The following is a 17,718-nucleotide window of genomic DNA, read 5'->3' as shown; positions in this document are numbered from 1 at the left end:
TGCCTCTGTGCTCGGGGAAGGTGGGTCTTCGGTTCTCCACAATCACTATCAAGCCATTTCCTTCTGGATAATTTTCACCTAAATTAGTGCACTCTCACAATCTCCCACAGGTGCTGGGTCCCAGGTATTAAATGTTCACTTATATATAGAAAGGCTATAATTTATTTACTTTCTTTTACTTTTTTTTTTAGGCATCACATTACACATGTCAGCTTAAATAATAATACATATGATTTAGCAATGGTATCAAGGTGTTACACGATTGTATCAACAACAAAAAAAAAAAAAAAAAAAAAAAAAAAAAAAAAAAAAAAAAAGTGTCGACTGCAAAGTTGCTAAGTCATGATTCGCAAACTTGTCTTTAACGAGTGTTGACACGGCAATCACCGTAATGGGACATACGTTATTCAAGTTTGTTTCAATAGATTAGAATATAATTTAAAAGTTTGATTTATTGGTGTAATTCCATTTGGAAAAAAAAAAAAGGAAACTCGTGGATTAATAACATTTCAATTGCTATTTTTGTTACTTTTTAATCACGTTTTACAGGTCATTCTGTTTCTCAACAAAGAATTTTACATTAGACCAATAAAAATGTTTTTCATACTGAAATGTTGGCCTTCTGAAACCTAGGTCCATGTTCTCCGCCTACATGTAGTCAAGATTAAAGCTGGAGGTGATCAGGAAGCGTGGACTGGGGTTGCTGTGGCTCAGTGGGAGCAGTGGTTCCCTCGGTGTGGGACCGGCTTCAGTGTTAATGCGTAAATGCAGCTCTATTGTAAAGTACTTCAAGTGGTCAGTATGAAAAAAAGCGATTTATGAGTTCAGACCAACTACCTTTTGCTTTGACGTCGGCCTTCAGCACGTCTGCATTTTTGGGTCTGCTGCGTCCCATCCTTCACTTGACATCTACCACGTAGATTCTCTGTGGGGTCTAGTTCAGGTGAGTTTGCTGGACAATCTAGCTCAAAGGTAAAAAACAGGTACTGATACTTCTGTCGGTGTGGGCCGGTGCCAAGTCCTGTCGGAAAATGAAATAATCCTCATGAAGCTTATCTTCGGGCGGAAGATTTCCCTGGTGGGTGGCTGCACTAAAGTTGGACTTCACAAAGCAGATGACACGGCTCCACAAGCCATCACTGTGAAAGCTTCATATTGGACTTCAAGTAAACTTGGGTTCTGATCCTCTCCACTCTTTGCTCCATTACTCTGGGGTGTTGATTCGCAAATAAAGGGTAAGCTTTACTTCAAATGGGACATATGCAAAAATAAAATACAAGAAATTAGCCCTTAAATACATTTAGTTGTGTACTTAGTCCCTAGGAGTGGAGAAAATGTGCATGTGGTCTCTCCGCGTTCTGCATAGACCTCTTTATATTCTGTTTGTGTCACATTTTTTAAGTCGTTAATTTTTTCAGTTCTCTATTACGCTTTTTTTTAAACAGTAACGTCACAGAATTTGTAGCAGGACTGCTAAGCAAGGTCAAAGGCTGCATCCGAAAGCGTCTTCTGGGAAGGACTCTTCACGGCCAAAGTGGAAGCCATGAGTGCTGAGTAGAAAAGGAAGTAGGAAAAGGAGTCTATGCTTCCTCTCATAGCCCCTTTAGCATAGAAACCTCAGGAGGTCCCTTACCGGCGCTATGGAGCTATAAGGAATCCCACAATCCTTTGCGTGACACGACGTATACAAGCCCAGCCCGCCTCACAGAAATTAATAAAAATGGCCGGAGAGAAGAGAGTGTGTGCTTTGTAGTTCTTTTTCGGAAGGCCGTAGGCCCGTATTTTAGTAGAATCCTCACAGTGTGTTTCTGTTGCATAATGACATGTTAGTTAAAGGCTGTCCGACACCGGCACAGCAGTCCGAAGCTCCTTTCCTCCCCACAATACAGTTCTTACTGTTGGCCTCTTGAAAGGTCAAGGAACAGGAGCTATAGGAAGCTGAGCTAGCAGCTATAATTAGAACATTTTGGAGGGAGCCAGATTACTAATTTGGCCATTTTTATGTTTTTATATTACCATATTTCATAGTCCTGGCCGAAGGACGCCGAAGCTACAGGGGGATAAGTGAAAATGCTCAGTTGTTGGGTGACACACAAATTATTACACCGCATAGGCTACTACAAAAATGGCCGAACGGGATGTAGTGCAACGCCTCGCGGCCTGGAGGGAGTGGAGTGTGAAACAAGTTGCTCTCAGGCCAACAGGGTTTAAAGAGGGGATGTGGGACAACATTAACAAATAATTAGAATCAGTGCATTGCGGTTCCTCTTGTAGACGGCTGAATGATTTAAGCGTGGAAAAAGAAGGCATAAAAAGCATGATGTGTCTCCTTTAATCTGAAGAGAGGTTTTTGAACCGCTGAGCCACAGTTTTTTTATCTCCTTGCCCCAGCTAAAATATTTTTGACCGTCTCTGCCTGGTTCAGTGGCTTAAACACAAGTAATGCCTCTGCTGTAGCCCTTTCTTACTATTGGGGCTGCAGTAATTACTAATTTTGCCCCTTTTTGTTAGGTTTATATTTTTTATTTTCCTTCCGCTAAATTTTCCACTAGAATTATTGAATGCAGCACTTTTGAAAAACTATCTTTTTATCAATATACTTTGTGAGTTGCTCTGCTTGTGAGGGTGTGTCAGCGACTGCTAGGGATCAGATCAGCAGTCTTCCACATGATTGTGTCTAGAGCACAAAACGGCCGTAGATAATTATTTATCTATCCGCATTAAAACGATCTTTTTGTTATTCGTTTTTGCACTGACCAACATGGCAGCACGGGGTTAACTGTATCTCCTCCCTCCTCCTTCATGCCGGACGGACGCAGACGAGCTCAGGTGATGTTTCGCCGTACCACCACGCAACGCAGGGCATCGCACAAATGAGGGGTGGGGTCGCTTTGATGCGCAACCAGACAGCGATGTGCACTCCACGGCGAGCCCCAAAGTCTTAAACTTAAGCAGGACCAAACAAACCCTGCAGGAGGAGGCAGAGGGCGGCGAGCGCTATCCGTTCCGGCCGGGGGGTGGGAGCTGCAACATTGGAGACGTTTGCGTTGCACGCATAGCGCGTCTTTCTACGCGTTCCGTCCGCGGACAGATCCCTTTTTCTCTCCCCCTGTCCATCGTTTCCAGTCACCTTCGTGGGGGTTGAGCGTAATGGCGTGGCCGTGCATCACGCGTGCTTGCTGCATCAACCGCTTTTGGACCGAGCTGGACAAGGCGGATATCGCGGTGCCTTTGGTTTTCACCAAATACTCGGATGCGACCGACGTGCAGCACCTGCCTCATCACCCGCAGCCCAGGCAGAAGAGGGCCGCGGCCCTTGCCGTAGAAGCCCAGCCGCATCCCGAAGATCGAGAGGCCGCCAAGGCACCGCCCGCGACGGGGGGTGCCGCAGCGGCCAGAGACGGCGCGTCCGCCGCGTCCGTCATGCGCCAAGACTTCAAGGCGTGGAGAGTGCGCCCCGAGCCCAGCTGCAAACCCAGGAGCGAGTACCAGCCTCCGCCGGCGCCGTTCAGCAACGAGACCCAGTACCAGAAGGATTACAAGCCCTGGCCCATACCCAAGAAGCACGACCACCCGTGGATCCCCAAGCCCAGTCCCACCGCCGTCTCCAAACTGGAGCACGCGGCTGCCGAGACCGAGAGCGGCGTGGAGAAGAGCGAGATCGAGGAGAAAATTCAAGAGAAGGAGTCAAAGGAGGCGGCGAGGAGGGAGAAGTCTGCGGAGAGGAGAGCGGCAGAGAAGACGGAGGGAGCCGCAGAGGTGAGCGCAGAGCAGCGGAGAGGCCGAGCAGCCGCGGACGCTCTCAACAGACAGATCAAGGAGGTCATGTCGACTTCCAGCAGCTACAGGTAAGAGTGAGAGGGCAAGCCAGGGCAGAGCTGGAGCGCATATCCTGTAACCCTTTCATGATTGGTGGGATTGTTGCGTCTTCTCTGGGCCTAAAACAAATTACAGTTGTCCATCTAGGAGGACAACACGTCTAGATGTTGTTCTGTAGCCTAAATGGAAAGTCAGAGCTTAGGAGGTCCTAAGCAGGTAAGCAGAATTTCCTCAGGTCCCACCACCTCCAGTTAGGCCACACATCCTGAGTTATAGATATAATGACCAGTAAGCCAATCAGATTAACTCTCTGTGTTTTGTTTGATTATGAAATCATTCACTTTGCATGTTTTACTATAAGGCTGTTCATTAAAAACATTTTGATTTGAGAAAACTTTCTGGATGGGAAGCGAAACGTCTTCAGATTCAGAATACAAGTCCAGTTGTTTTGTTTTTTTAAATTTTTTTGGATTTATTAAAAACGTTTTCTTTAAAACCTTACTTAGTTCAGAAGATAAAATACAGCACTAAATAAATAAATAAATATTGAATTCATGCTGGGGTTTTTTCCCATTGTGATTGACTCGATGAGTTTGCAGAAAAAATAAATAAAATAAAAGCGACCATTCTATAGTTAATTCCAGAGTACGAAACCTAAAGAGCTTTTAGGTATTTAACTCAAATCAATTGCACAATTAACCCTAACATTGTGTTCGCTGTCAGCCATGGAAAAAAAAAGTCTATTACTCGCTGATTTATTTACCAAAAGTATGCCTGAAAGGTTTCCCAGCTCAGTGACAAGTAGCATAAATAGTGAAACTAGCTTTAAATTTCGACTGCTGAAATAAATATCAATGTTTTCTGGCTACATGTGCAACTTGTGCTTTTATCAACCTGCCCTGGGTTAATTCGAGCTCTCTCCGGGCAGCATCAAACTCTGCTTATACCGCTGTGACAAATTAATGTTTATATTGGTTGTAAACTAATAGGTATTTTTATAATATTGCTGTTTACTATATTTCATTGCTCAGGTTCATTAAAAAAATGAAAATATTGTGTTTGACTCCTTAATGGATGTCCACTATATGCTAATGTTTCTTTGATCCATCTCCTTGCTCCTCCTAATTCTTCTACGCTGTATTTTAACAGAATAAAATTTTATAGCAACAACCAAAATTTTTCTCAGAGCACCAACCACAGAGGGAATTAGTCATTGGTGAGCGTGGTGGTACAAACCACTGATAGAATTTGTCATTATTTGTCCATCTGACATGTTCTGCAGCATTCATAGATCCTGTCATCATTTTCATTCTCATTTTACTACGATCTCAACAAGGCTTCAGTATACAAAACAGTAACTGCAACTCACACGAGTAAAATATTCAGCAAAAAAAAACAATTATTGTGACAAAAATAACATGCAAGTTAAATATAGTCTGTAATGCATGAAGTTCATTTGAAAAGATTTTCATTGTACTCACAACATAAAATCAGTTTTAACCATTATATTAGACTGTAGTAAATGATTTTGTTGCCAGTAATTATTATTAGTTTATTTATTTATTTTACCTGTGAGGGTGTCCTATTATAAAAGAACTGGGCGCACATGGGTTGGAACCACTGAGCTATATAATACACTGGAGTGCTGATTTTGCCGAAAAACTGAAGTCACTGGCCGCCATCTTGCTACTCCCTACTCTCACAGAATCCCATAGGATTTGGTTGCAACAACAAGCAGTTTTCTGGCTGTGGGAAAACGTTTCACAGGTAATCCTACAGTCAGTGGATGTACTAACACTATCAACTACTAGGAAATTAGGTGCTGAAATATTTTACATGTTATTCATATTATATATATATATATATATATATATATATATATATATATATATATATATATATATATATATATATACATATATACATATACATATACGTATATATATATATATATCTATATATATATATATCTATATCTATATATCTCTCTCTATCTCTCCTCTCTCCGTCTCTGTCTCTGTCTCTCTCTGTCTCCCTCTCTGTCCCTCTGTGTTTTTGTCATCTTGTTCTTTCTCTCTCTCTCTCTCTCTCTCTCTCTCTCTCTCTCTCTTTCCCTCCTCCCTGCCCCATCTTTCCGCCCCATCCCTTTCTCCTTACTTGATAGTTTTAGAACATAAACATAAAAGTATATGGCATTTGACATTTTAAAAAGTTTAAGCCCCCCTGAACATGAGAAAATCCTCGTTATTCGATGCTGTAGCGCACATATTCCCTAGTTACTGGAGGAAAATAGGGAGTACCAACATGGGGGCCAGTGGCTTCAAAGTGACTCATTCAAACAGCGGGCTATTAGCACTCCAGTGTATAATATAGCTCAGTGGTTGGAACAAATGGTTTGTGATCTTATACTAGGTTGCCAGTAGGGGACAGAGACTCCTATCCTTTCGGTTGCTCCTTTAATTTGGGGTTACTCAGGCGTCTCCACAGCAAGTCATTATAACTTGCACACAGGTTTGGCAGAGTTTGTACTCCTCCTGACGCAACTGGTATTCCAACCCAGGTTACCTCGAATCAAATGCATGGACCAGTGAAGTGGCATAAATGCTAGTAGGCTATACCATCAACAATTAACAAAAAGAAACAACTTTAGCTTAACTTTCCACTGTAGTGGATAAAGCGGTCTAAGATCAGATTTACTGTACCTTTTTTTTTTTTTTTTTTTTTTTTTTTTGCTAACATCAACCCAAAAGGTAGCCACTGAATGCCACACTGGCTTGGGTAGCGTTGAAGAATCGTCTGAAGATCATCAGGAGATATTTGCCGTTTCAAGGTCTCTTATTTCAGTCTTTCCAGAAAGCAAGTGATCCTGTAGCCGATAAGGGTTTCGTCATCGATTTTCCCCTTTCAATCGCCACCACCGTACACTTCCTGGGATTTCTACCAAATCAATGCTCTTGACCCCAACTGACTGAGGTCAGTAAAAGGGTCTGAATGTAACCGCGTGTGTCTGAACGTCTGCAGAGATGCACCGATCAGTATATTGGCCAGTAACAATTTTTGGTTTCCTTTTATGATCCAACTAATCGATTTTATCTTACCCTCACCAGTTGTCTATCTAAAGGACTGTAATGCAAACTTAGCTTTAGTAATTGCAACAAATGCTGAATAATTCGGTTAGATTTAAATTTAACGTGAAAACTAAGCTTTGTCTGATGTTTCCCAAAATTAAAAAGCAGCTAATTATGTAACACGATGTTTGTTGATGCATTTACAGAATGGAAACAAGTAGGGATGTTTAAGTTTGATGCATTTCATGAGCAGGAAAAACACACTTTGATTCTAGTGGAGTCTTCAGTCCACTACAATCAAAGTCACCAATTAGAACCGGTCAAAGAAAATCAATGTTATAGATTGGTTTACTGTAAAGACAAGTTTAAACAAATAAAGGATGATTGGTATAAAAAGAACACTATCCAATGATACGTACAGTAGCTCACGTTCTGCATCATTATATAAAAACTATGCCCTTTAGAGGTAAAATATTACAGTTTTACCTCAATAAACACCCAGAGCATCCAACCCATACTTTGATGAGACAAAGCAGCATCACAAAATACTTCAGGGTATACTGAAAATAAATGTTCTATGCATCCATCACCCTACATTTGTGCATTTTTTTTTTGTCCAATTAGCCCCGACAAATTAGATTACACAGGATTTTAAAGTAGAACTCTTAGCATTACATTTTGACGCAAAAGGCAGCTCATTAAGGAATAAACAGGCAAAGATACATTGACACATTTTTTTTCTATTTTTAAATGGACAACAATTTGCATTGTGTTGCATTTAAACATTAGCTCAGTCTATACTCCTCTTAAAAATCTATACAGTGGAGAGCATGCATCACAAAACCCGTTGGAGTGGACAGAGAGCCTTTCATCGGCAAGTTTATCTCTCATGTCCCATCTTCTCCATTTTGAGAAAATCCCCATTTACAGCCTTTAAATAGATTTTTTTTTTTTTTTTTTACTGTTCTTCTTAGGACTGAGTTTAAGGCATACAAGGATGTGAAACCAGTGAAGCCGATCAAAGCTCCATCCCAGTATAAACTACCCGGAGAGGAGACCACCCTGGAGACCAGCTACAGCGCCACGTACAAGGGGGAGCAGTTGAAGGCCCAGGCGACTGACAACAAGCAACAGGAGCGTCGGAGGATACGCAGCCTGTACAGCGAGCCCGGCAAGGAGCCCGCCAAGGTGAGAGACCCCCCCACCGGTCTTTATATAAGTCTGCAAAACCGCACTACCCAATCAGCTCCTTAGTTATCTTTCCTCCTTGTAGCTGGAGCTCTTTTCCTGTGCTTACAAAGGAGAGTGTTGTTTAACCCTCCTTGTTTTGGAATCATCTTTTTCTTTTCAATTGTGTTAATTACTTGACCTTATAATAGGTCATCAATAGCCTGATTAATCAGAGGCACCAGGCAAAGTGGCTGCATATCACAATTTACACATTTCTAACCATAAAAAGCAGCTGCTGCTATTGTTGCGAGGCTGTCTTATAGACAAAACAAGTAGAAGCGGTAAAACAAAATAATGAAGTGAAAACTATACTTTGAATTTACATTGCCCCACACCCCCCCCCCATACTTATTCGTATCCTCGGTAAAATTGTGTCATAAGTCATTACAGTTATTTTGTATTTTATTGCGATTTTTTTAATCTTTGAATATTTTAGAAAAATCCAAATTGAGTGCATTTATTTAGTGAGAAAGACAAAATCCTACATCAAGATATTAGTTTTTCAACAAAGCTGCTGGTGAGACACAATTACCACCCCTAAAATCCCCTTAAGATAAATGTTAAAGTTAAGCATACTTTACTTTTTAAAGTAGATCAGAGTGATGATTAGTAACTCTTGACTTCCACTCTGGATATGGTGTAAATATGATGAAACACAAAGGAAAGTTTCTCTCAGCAGCTGTTCAAAATAGGTAAGGAGAGAGAACATGCCATTCAAGTTAGATCGATGTGTATGGATCTTCAGAAGTCAGGGAATGCCTACAAAAGAATAGCCCCTTGTCTAAATGTTCTTATTTTTTATAGTCAGGGCAATGATTCAAATAAATAAGCCCACAATACAATGAGAAAAATGGTAAGAAAGGTTAAAAAAAAAAAAAAAGTGTTACAATCTTGAGCTTGCCTAGCCTCGTTAACAACAGTTAGACCCAACCTACATGCCGGCTGTTTTTAGTTTTTTTAGAGGAATTTCTTAAACAATCTTCAATCTAATGATCACAAATATCAACTCTTTTGAGGCTTTAACTAAAAACATGTGCTTTGGTCAGACAAGACTAAGAACAAGAGTTTTGGCAACAACCACTTCCGACGGGCATGGCCTGAAACGGAGAACATTTCCAAATACTCTTAGACCCTTGTGAGTGCATTGCATCGTGAGCTTTTTGAAATCCCAGGAAATTACGAACATAAGTTTTGTGTTTGCTGCCGCATGGGTTACGTCTTTCAGCAGGATAATCATCCAAATTATGTCAAAATCAACACACTAACATCAAACAAAGAAATTCGACCTGCTCCGGCCCCAGACCTAAATCCTACCAAAAAAAAAACCTGTGAGGGTTGACTGTTAAGTGGAGTCCATGTCAGATGCATGCTTTTAGGGTGAGATTTCTGAAATAAATGTACTCAGATTAAAAATTGGATTTTCTAAAAGTCAATGAGAAGATGCTATCAATTTAATAGAGGAAGTCATTTCAAGACATCTTTACCAGGGGTGCCAATAGGTGAAAAGGGTGCTGTATATAAGATCTTGTTGCTGTATCACAACCACTGATGTACAGTACGGCGCAAAAGGCTTAAGTCATCCCTCATTTCTTTATAGGTCACTTCCAAGGAGCCAGAGTTCAGCTATTAAGTAAAAATGAGAGAAAACAACAGCCAAAGTCGAAATTAAAAACATCAAAAGACCTCTAGAAAGCTTTTTACTGCATGATCAAGACCGGATTAAAATATAACAAGAACATCTTGCCCTTTTAATCAATTTATTAAAAAAAGAGGGGTGACTTAAAACGTTTGCACAGTACCGTTTGCATACTTGTGAAACTGGTGTCATCATGTGTCTACGATGGTTTGTTCATGTGGCCGCTCCCTCTCTCGTTCTTGTAGGACCTCTCAGAGACTGAGAGCAGCTCTGCTCTCCGCCTGCTGTAGTCAGGTGTGTTCTCTGTTTCTTCCAGAAAAGCATGGAGACTGACCTCAGGCTGATCAAACGAATGCAAACATGCATTCCGCTCACGCACATTCTCACGTCCCGAATGCATCCCGGCCTCAGCGAGCCGCAGGCGCATCTGTCGCCGAGCTGCTGGATGCAACTCATCCTCAGACCTATCGGACACATATTCACTCTGAGCTCACCTCTAAGGCTGCACCACTTTGTAGATCCCATAAGTAGTAAAACATTTGTTCAAGGGGATAATTGACCTCGGAGAAAAGTGAGACTTCGATGCTTTCCACGAGTTGCAGATAAGAATAATAGCGATGTCTTTATGTTTTGTGACATTACATAATGCCAAATTAGTTACCCATGAGGAAAAGCAGACTCTAACAAGTGTCTGATGAGACTTTTTTTTTTTTTTGCAGATTGTTTAGATCTTTGTCTGATTTTCGTAGCACCAATTTAGTTGTTGTTCTTCTAGACCCCCAGGTTCCAGAAAATCAGAAATAATGTGTTGAACACCGTGACACAGAGTCATATATATATAGTTTTAGACCCTTCCACAGTAGGGCTGAACAATTAATCGCATTTTCAATATAATCGCGATTTTAAAAAACGCAATTTCCAAATCGCAGAGGTTTTTGGCTATGTAACAATTAGTGAATCAGACACGTCCATTAGGTGTCGGTAAAATGTTTAAAGTGGGTTTGCCTCCACATGGAAGGGACGACAGTTGCAGCAGTGAGATAATCTAATTTTATTACTTGTTTTAGAGTTTATATAATCATACATAGCATTAAGTACAGGTCAATCAGTTTAATACATAGACTTGCTTGTTGGTTGGACTTTATGTTCAACAAGGATTGATCAATTAAAAGCTGTTCTCTTGAACAATATTCTGATCAATAGAAATATTAAAAGTTCTTGTTTTAAATAGTCCTCGTTTACAAACATCTTTATTTAGAGGCCATTTTGTTGCTTGTGGTTAATGCGAAGAAAAGTCAAAATTGCAATTTTGGTTGAAATATATTGTAGGCAGAACGCAATCATTTCTGCACCGAGTTTAGATGCTGTGGGTCTTTAAGCAACTGATCTGCACAGCGAGGAAACAAAATGATTTGTTGTTGGTATATGTTTAAAAAGACATGATAAATTAAACTGAGAAAAAAATTGCATTAAATCGCAATATTAACAAAAAAAAATATTTTTTCAAAATCGTTCAGCCCTATTCCACAGATTATAAAGGTATTTTTCTGTGTAGCTTGTCTCACTTACTTTCCATTTGACGTGGGCTGGTAAAATATCCTCATTGTATGGTAACGTAACATGATCTAGTTGTTTTGATTTAAAACAGTAAAGCCAATAATTAGCCCTTTGTCACTAAAATTGTTAACAATATTGATTTTTAGTTGACATAACATAGTCTGTGATATGTATATTTGTGTTCTTTTGATTTCAATACTTAACTTAAGCAAAAATGTAGAATAAATGCCTGCAGATAGTGTTCAAGTACCCGAGCTACAGATTATTATCTCGCTGCTGTTCTAGTTAATTATAGAAATACATAACTATAACCTGCTGTTGGCTGCTTAAAAGCTATGTGCTGCCTACAGTTTTAAGGTGAAGGTATCTGATTACCTCATTTAATAAGAGGTGATAGGTGGCAAACTTCTTGTCAGAGAGGTGAAAGTGTCGCGGCCTTCTTTCAGCCAGCTGACCGGCAGTGCAGAGCAACAGGCCTGTGTCTGGTAATGCTTTGTTACTCTATGTTCCAAACAACTGGAGAAATTTCTGGTCACATCTCCATGTTTTGTGAAATGGACTTTAAGCCGTTGGAGCGGTATGATGGAAAACTTTAGCGTTTGAAACCAACCAGCCCACTGTTTAGATGCAGAAATGCAACACTTCATTATTACTAACAGAACCAGCCTTCCAAAAGACATCTCTCATTGTTGAAAATTTAAGTTTACTGTTTAAAACAAAAGTTGAGCATGTTTTGCAACTTTTTTTTTCTTTTGCTTTATGCAAGATCGTTCGTAGAAGTTGGAGGCCTTCCTTTGAGCAACTCTCTGCTCTCATAGTTTCACAGTCTGTATTTGAACCTGCAACCTACAGCCTCAAGCCTGCTTTTAGGTCTCTACGTGTTGCCACTGCAACAATGTCTGAACCAAAGTATTTCCTTCTTAAAATCATAAGACTAACATTATATTCTGATGTTATTTTTTTAAATCAGTTATTTAAGAGACTGCATGAACCACCATTTTGTGGGAAGAAAGGCCCAAATATATTAATTTTGGGCTCTTTCTTTTCTCAGTACACTAACCACAAGTTTATTTACATCACCATCAAGGGTCATTATTTTAAGAGGAAGGGTAAAAAAGGTATGTATTGCATGCATAAATGGGGCTTTTAATTTATAAAGAATGTAATTGGGCACATTAAGTTAAATGTGCTCTGTGTTTTTTGTTTTTTCTTTGTTTTTTGGCAAAAAAAATTAACATACTTTTTCCCTTATTAGTGTTATATGTAAAGCTATAGCCAGCAGCTGCATATCTTAGCTGTACACAAAGCTTAACTTATTTCAGCATAAAATGTCCCTTTCCGGTTTCAAGTTCAATTCAGTCCATCCTACTTATATAATGTCAATTTAAAACATGTCGTCCCAAAGGCACTTTACAGTGACAGTTCAATCGAATTGTGCAAACAGATTGGTTAAAAAGTTTCCTATAGAAGGAAACCCAGTAGCATTAGATCGATGTCCAGATCAGGGTAGTAGTTTACTTACTACACTAAACTCCTGATTTCAGTTTGCAGTATGTTTACACTACTGATGTTAAAGAAAAAGCAAAAAAAAACAAAACAAAACAAAGCAGTGATGGAACATGCTGACATGTCATGGGTATTACTTTATTCCAATATAAAAGATCACAGCGGTTTAGCAGGCATTTAAAGCATTTGCCGCTCAGGTATTTCTTGAGACAGTACCAATCAAGTCTGTGTGTCTTCTACCATGTTAGGGCATGTAGAAACCTTTTTTTAACAATAAAAAAATCTAGTAATATAACAAACAATAAAACTGAACAAAAGAACTTTTAAAATCTCCTGTAAAACGTTATTTTAAAAAACACTCAGCATTGTGAAAGAGGTTCGCCCTGTTCAAACCTCCGACATTTAGTTCGGAGTGCTCCTGACTGGCGATAGGGATCACTGTGGTGTCCTTCAGAAAGATGATTGTAGCAAGCAATGATTTCGATTAGGGATTTAAAGGGGTTTCAAAACTCTGAAATGAGCCTTTCCACTGTATGGAAAAAAAATGTAATGAGCAATCCCAGACTTGCTATGCAACTGCAATAAACTTTGAATTCATCTAAATGGCATTAACACATTTCTATCAGGTTGGCCAATAAACCCGGTGGCTCATGTATCTATGGTATCTAAAGTTGAAGTTTCTATCAAAAAAATTCCAAGTATCAGACTGAAAGTCTACTTCACCAAAAACTTAATTTCAAATGAATGTGATTGGGACTGGTGATCTAAAGTGTTTTCCATCTCATCCTTTTTATCTAGAAGTTTTGTTGTAAAATTCAAGTAGATTTGAAATTTAAACAAATCTCTTATGTTCCTTGTCGGTTTTCATTGCTCAATTTTACCTTTACAAAAGGGTTAACTTCAACACCTAATTAGTCCTGATTACAAAACGTTACTCTGACAGTGCTTAAAGACATAACTAAGGTGATAAAGTTTTCTTTTCTTTGGCCTCCACTAGTCTCCAATAGTAACTTACCAGTCCTTCCACATTTGTCTGTGCATTTTCTACAGACTTTTTTTTTATTAAAAGACATGGAAAAGGCATATTTGTCTTGAATCTACACAACTAATAAATATGGTTTAAAATTGAAAGGGTCAAAAGCCAATGAAATGCCAACCTTTGCTGAACAAAAAAGGAGGGGTTCCCAAAGTGGGGGCTGGGACCCCCGGGGGGTTGCGAGACACTGTGTGTCCAAATGATGATCCAAAACTTCTGACTTTACAATGTCAGCTATGTCTTATTTTAACATAGGACATTTATACCTTTAATCATGGAAAGAAGAAAAATTCTCGAAAATGTTTGATTTTTTTTTACATCAGAATGAAAACATCCAAGTTCTTCTTGCAAATATGTGATATTCATCCTTAAATTTCACATTTTTTTGTGTAAGTGTACTTTATTTTTTACTTTACTTTATTAACTTTATAGTCAGCAGGAAAAAAAAACATTTCTCATTAGAAACTCGTATAGGAATGGTATAACAAAAAAAATGTCTTGCTCCTTTAAAAACGTAAGGCAAGGCAAATTTATTTATATAGCACAATTCAGTACAGAGACAATGCAAAGTGCTTTACATGATTAAAATATAGGAATAGAAGCAAGTAGGGATAGAATGTAGAAACAAAAAAGAACAAAAAAGTAGCTTTTCAAACACTGCTATAACTTAATACAGGTAACCAGCCTGTGCCTGGTTCTGTGGATATAAGACATGCTGACCTGAAATAGCCATAAAATAGATGCTCATGAACCTTCAGTGTCGTAAGGCGAGTGGCCCTGTCTGCCACTGAAACACCTGCTGCTGTTGTCCATTTTAACCATTACACTAAGCTATGCTAAGGTAGACAGCAGTTGGCTGCAGCTTCAGTGTAAAACCCAGACAGGATCTTGTCTCTGACTAAAGGAAAATACTGAGTTTCTGAGTTTTTTTAACCTACCCTAACACTTTTTCAGGTGGACAAACCAGCGTCTCGCACCAAACCAAAAAAGGCACCAACAACGACCGGGAAGATGGCAAAAAAAGTGAAAGAGAAGCAGATTACTGGTTCCCAGTTGGCCAAGAAGAAACCACCTGCGAGTACATCCGAAACCACACCAGACGGAACTGTGACGAAGAAGAGCAAAGAGATCAGCAACAGACTGGCTGAGGCCAAACATTAGAAATGGGGTTTTAAGTATGCTTACGTGTGTGGTCACAGGCAATGGAGGAAAAAATCATTTTCCTCCCTTTGGTTTATCTCCTCACCTGTTGTCAGGTTACACGTAGGATCACGTTTGAATGATGTTGCGCTTTTAAGATAATGCAATTAATTTCACTGTCAACTGTATGTGAACGTGTGAATGTTTGTGACTTCTTCGTATGTTGGTGCACAGAACCGCTTTTCTATTATTGAGCACATAATTTGCACATTTGAGTTTCACTTGACATTAAACTTGAAAATGAGACATAAGTATGCTTCTACAGTATTGTAAAAAAAAAGCCTTGAGCTACTCCTCATTACTTCAAATGTCCTAAAACAGTCCCAAATTCGTGCAGGTTTTAAGCCATATTTCTCCAAATTTTTCAGGTATTTCCCTCTTGGACCTCACCATTTTCAGGAGTTTTTTTTTGTGCCACATAAGCCATTTAACAGATCTTGTATTGAAAGCTTAATGTTCTTTTTTTTTTTTTTGTTATTGTTTTAACTTGTAAAAAATAGGTTTTACATGTTGTAGGTTAATCTTCAAAATAAAAACAAAATCCTAGTCCTGTAGATGTTGCAAAAGAAATAGGAACACAGTGGTTTAAACTGGTTCTTTTGTTTAAGTGTCTTGTTACAGTACAGGCTCATTGCTCCATGTAGGAAACCTCTTATGCTTTAATGATTTGAAGGTTAGGTTAGTTTAGTTAGTTTGGCTTTGTAAAAAGAAAACAAATACATCCATCCACCCATTGTCTATACCAGTTTATCCATGCAAGGTTGTGGGGGGCTCATGCATATCTCCAGCAGTCATTGGGTGAGAGGCGGAGTACATCCTTAACAGGTCCCTGATCCATCACAGACCAAACAAATCGTTTCCATGCAAACAGTGATGTACAGGGACTGGAATGAAATCGAGTGAAAAGGCAGCCATTGATCAATGAAACACATTGATACAAAGTCTGGAGAACTTTTGCTCAGACCTGCTTAAAAAAACACGAGAAAGTATTTGCAGTGGTAACCAAATCTAAAGCTGCTGTCACGCATTCTTATTTCACCATGTTTATTGACATACGTAAAAACGTGTTTGTAAGTGAAAGCTTAACACTCTACACCCAGCCTTTGAGTCTTCCCGATTTGCCAAATAATTCTAAACTTGAAATAATCAGAAAATAATCAGAGTTCCCTTGCTACGACAGCATAATTAACCATTCAGCATGCTGAGATGAATTCATCTTCATTGGTGCAGACAGGGTGTCTGCATATAGAAGCATGAGACTAAATATCATTTTTACCAGGTCATTGTTGTGACATTTGAGTAGCATTCACTACTACAATTTTGTCAGAGTATCACATATGTGTGGTACATATGTGTAGTACTCTGAGCTGCAGTGACGAACCCACATATAATTTTTCAAATATCTGGAACAGTTTGGCTTTTCCACAGATTGAATTACATATATATGCTACAGTATCAGATGCACAGAAAGGTGACAATGGAACATTAATTACTTAAATCTCAGTATATTCATATACATTTGAAATGCAAGGCAGATTAGCAATAGTGTGATGAGGCTATTAGAAAATGAGGGATGGCTCAAGACTTTTGCACAATGCTGAAATTTGTCTAAAAGGGCATTTTTCCTTTTCTCTGAATGGATGATGACTAGAACTGATATGATTGTAAAATATATATGTCAAGGAGATCCTTTTTGCTCCAAGATGTATCACATAAGTTGTTTTGTGAAAGTTTTGTTTTTATGGTTTCCTACTTACAGTGCCTCCGCTGTATGGTCCTGGTTTTCATTTCATTGTTCCGGGTGAGATCTGGTTTAATCCGATTGGTTGCTGAGAAATCAAATTAGCTGTAATGTAATTGCTACAGCTTGCATGCAAGACCTTACTTTTGGTTGAGTAGCAGACTGTACCCGGTCACAGTCGCACCCTAGCTTGTAAATGGAGCCTTTAAAGATAAATGTATGGGCAAAATACCTTTTTTTAATATAATGCATGAGTAGGAATAGATTCTGGCCACAAGAAAATATTATTTTAACTAGTAATCTCATTGATTAGTGGCTGGTACTGCTGTAAAATAAACACACCACCACCTTTCAATCTAAATGGAGACACAATCTTTTAATTTAACTTGAAAACAGCAGCTTTCTGAAGAAGAAAAAACAACAACTCAATATCGTGTGGCATTGTCCTCTACACATTCCTCTGAGCTGTGATTACATAGTTGAACTCACTTTAAAAACGTTACGCCAATAGGTCTTATAATAAAGAAACTACCTTTCTGAACGGGCCGATCTCTCCAGGTGTTTAAGGACAAGGAATGCTCCAGGACTTCGAGCTCAGCTTTTTAAAATGCTGCTGAAAGTTTCTGCTGCGCTGTGTGAGTGTGTGTGAGTTGGGAAGCTTGTTTCTGTGTCTGATCTCCTCAAGCCTGCTGCCCGCTAAGATCACAACCACTAGAAGTGCTGCTCTGCACTCCAACGCCTCGGTGCTATATTTCTTAGCCTGTACGCTGAGGGCTTCGGACCGCTGTTACTTTTGACCGGAGTGCAGTGACAATGCCATGCGGCTACTGATGTCTTGTGTATTTATTTTTATTTTAGTTTTTTGTGCTTGTATCCTTAGCTTGCTCTGAATGAATTGAATTAAAACTAATGGTGCAGACTCCAA

At 39.3% G+C, this 17,718-nt stretch overlaps 1 protein-coding gene across 2 annotated transcripts; it reads left to right on the top strand.

Moving 5' to 3' along the window:
• The first annotated feature begins 2,689 nt into the window (after positions 1–2,689).
• Positions 2,690–17,718, top strand: map6b (microtubule-associated protein 6b). Of its 2 annotated transcripts, none has more exons than XM_036149633.1 (3): positions 2,690–3,848; positions 7,862–8,075; positions 9,999–10,635. In XM_036149633.1, exons 1-3 carry the CDS (start codon positions 3,151–3,153, stop codon positions 10,041–10,043), a joined length of 957 nt encoding a protein of 318 aa, XP_036005526.1. In that variant the 5' UTR covers positions 2,690–3,150; the 3' UTR covers positions 10,044–10,635. The 2 variants fall into 2 exon arrangements, with proteins under 2 accessions (XP_036005526.1, XP_036005525.1); XM_036149632.1 differs by lacking the exon at positions 9,999–10,635 and adding an exon at positions 14,807–17,718 and having other exon boundaries at positions 2,705–3,848.

The sequence above is a fragment of the Fundulus heteroclitus genome, chromosome 18 (assembly GCF_011125445.2).
Source record: "Fundulus heteroclitus isolate FHET01 chromosome 18, MU-UCD_Fhet_4.1, whole genome shotgun sequence".
Lineage (NCBI taxonomy): Eukaryota > Metazoa > Chordata > Actinopteri > Cyprinodontiformes > Fundulidae > Fundulus > Fundulus heteroclitus.
The sequence above is the reverse complement of the archived record's forward strand: the minus strand, read 5'-3'. Positions and strand labels throughout refer to the sequence as shown.